Raw genomic sequence first — 1128 nt, 5'->3', positions numbered from 1 at the left:
CCAACTTTTGGGGTCCCTGTCCTGGGGAGGAGTGGTCACAGTCCTGGGAGGGGTCCAGGTTTTGGGGGATCCCAATTTTGGGGTGTGCCAGTTTTGGGGTCCCACTCCACAGAGGAAGGTCCCTGTCATCTCAGGGTGGTCCCAGATTTGGGGGTTCCAACTTTTGGGGTCCCAGTCTTGGGAGGAGGGGGTCCCAGTTTTGGGGGGGTCCCAGTTTTGGGGGTTCCCCCAATCCAGGAGGGTCCCAATCATGGGAGGGGGTCCCAGTTTTGGGGTGTCCCAGTTTTGGGGTGTCCCAGATTTGGGGGTCCCTATCTGCAGAGGAAGGTCCCTGTCCTCATAGGGGGGTCCCAGATTTGGGGGTTCCAACTTTTGGGGTCCCTGTCCTGGGGAGGAGTGGTCACAGTCCTGGGAGGGGTCCAGGTTTTGGGGGATCCCAATTTTGGGGTGTGCCAGTTTTGGGGTCCCACTCCACAGAGGAAGGTCCCTGTCATCTCAGGGTGGTCCCAGATTTGGGGGTTCCAACTTTTGGGGTCCCTGTCCTGGGGGGAAGTCACGGTCCTGGGAAGGGGTCCAGGTTTTGGGGTGTCCAGGTTTTGGGGTGTCCAGGTTTTGGGGTGTCCAGGTTTTGGGGTGTCCAGGTTTTGGGGTGTCCAGGTTTTGGGGTGTCCAGGTTTTGGGGTGTGCAGGTTTTGGGGTGTCCAGGTTTGGGGTAACCCAGTTTTGGGGTATCCCGGTTTGGGGTATCCCGGTTTGGGGTATCCCTGTTTTGGGGCTCTCAGTCCCACCCTTGTCCCCTGGGAGGACGAGAACCCCAAAAAGGAAAGAAAAAAACCCAAAATGGGAAAAGAGGAACCCCAAAGGCAGGGGAAAAACCCCACAAAAGCAGGGAGAACACCCCAAAAACGGGGAGGGGGTCCCCGAAATGGGACAGGGACCCCCCCATCCCGAGGGGACGTTTGTCCCCAGGAGGTGACCCAGGTGTCCCTGGTGCCACCAGCCCCGCGTGGAGCTGGCCTGGGCCATGAAGGCGCATCAGCACGCCCAGGTCTACTTCAACGTGAGTTTGGGGTGCGCGGCTGCGGGGTTTGGGGTGCGGGGCTTTGGGGTTTGGGGTTTTGGGGCTTT

At 59.7% G+C, this 1128-nt stretch overlaps 1 protein-coding gene across 1 annotated transcript in view; it reads left to right on the top strand.

Annotated features, from left to right (window-relative positions):
• Positions 1-824: 824 nt before the first annotated feature.
• PBDC1 (polysaccharide biosynthesis domain containing 1) overlaps positions 825-1128 on the top strand; it is a 2415-nt gene continuing 2111 nt past the window's right edge. The window contains exon 1 of the mRNA XM_005431531.2: positions 825-1060. Coding sequence (XP_005431588.2) covers positions 1025-1060 — 36 coding nt within the window. The 5' untranslated portion in view covers positions 825-1024. The remainder of the gene's footprint in view (positions 1061-1128) is intronic.

Source organism: Geospiza fortis, unplaced genomic scaffold, assembly GCF_000277835.1.
Source record: "Geospiza fortis unplaced genomic scaffold, GeoFor_1.0 scaffold3015, whole genome shotgun sequence".
Classification (NCBI taxonomy): Eukaryota; Metazoa; Chordata; class Aves; order Passeriformes; family Thraupidae; genus Geospiza; species Geospiza fortis.
Note: the sequence above shows the minus strand (reverse complement) of the source record. Positions and strands in the feature narration are given on the sequence as shown.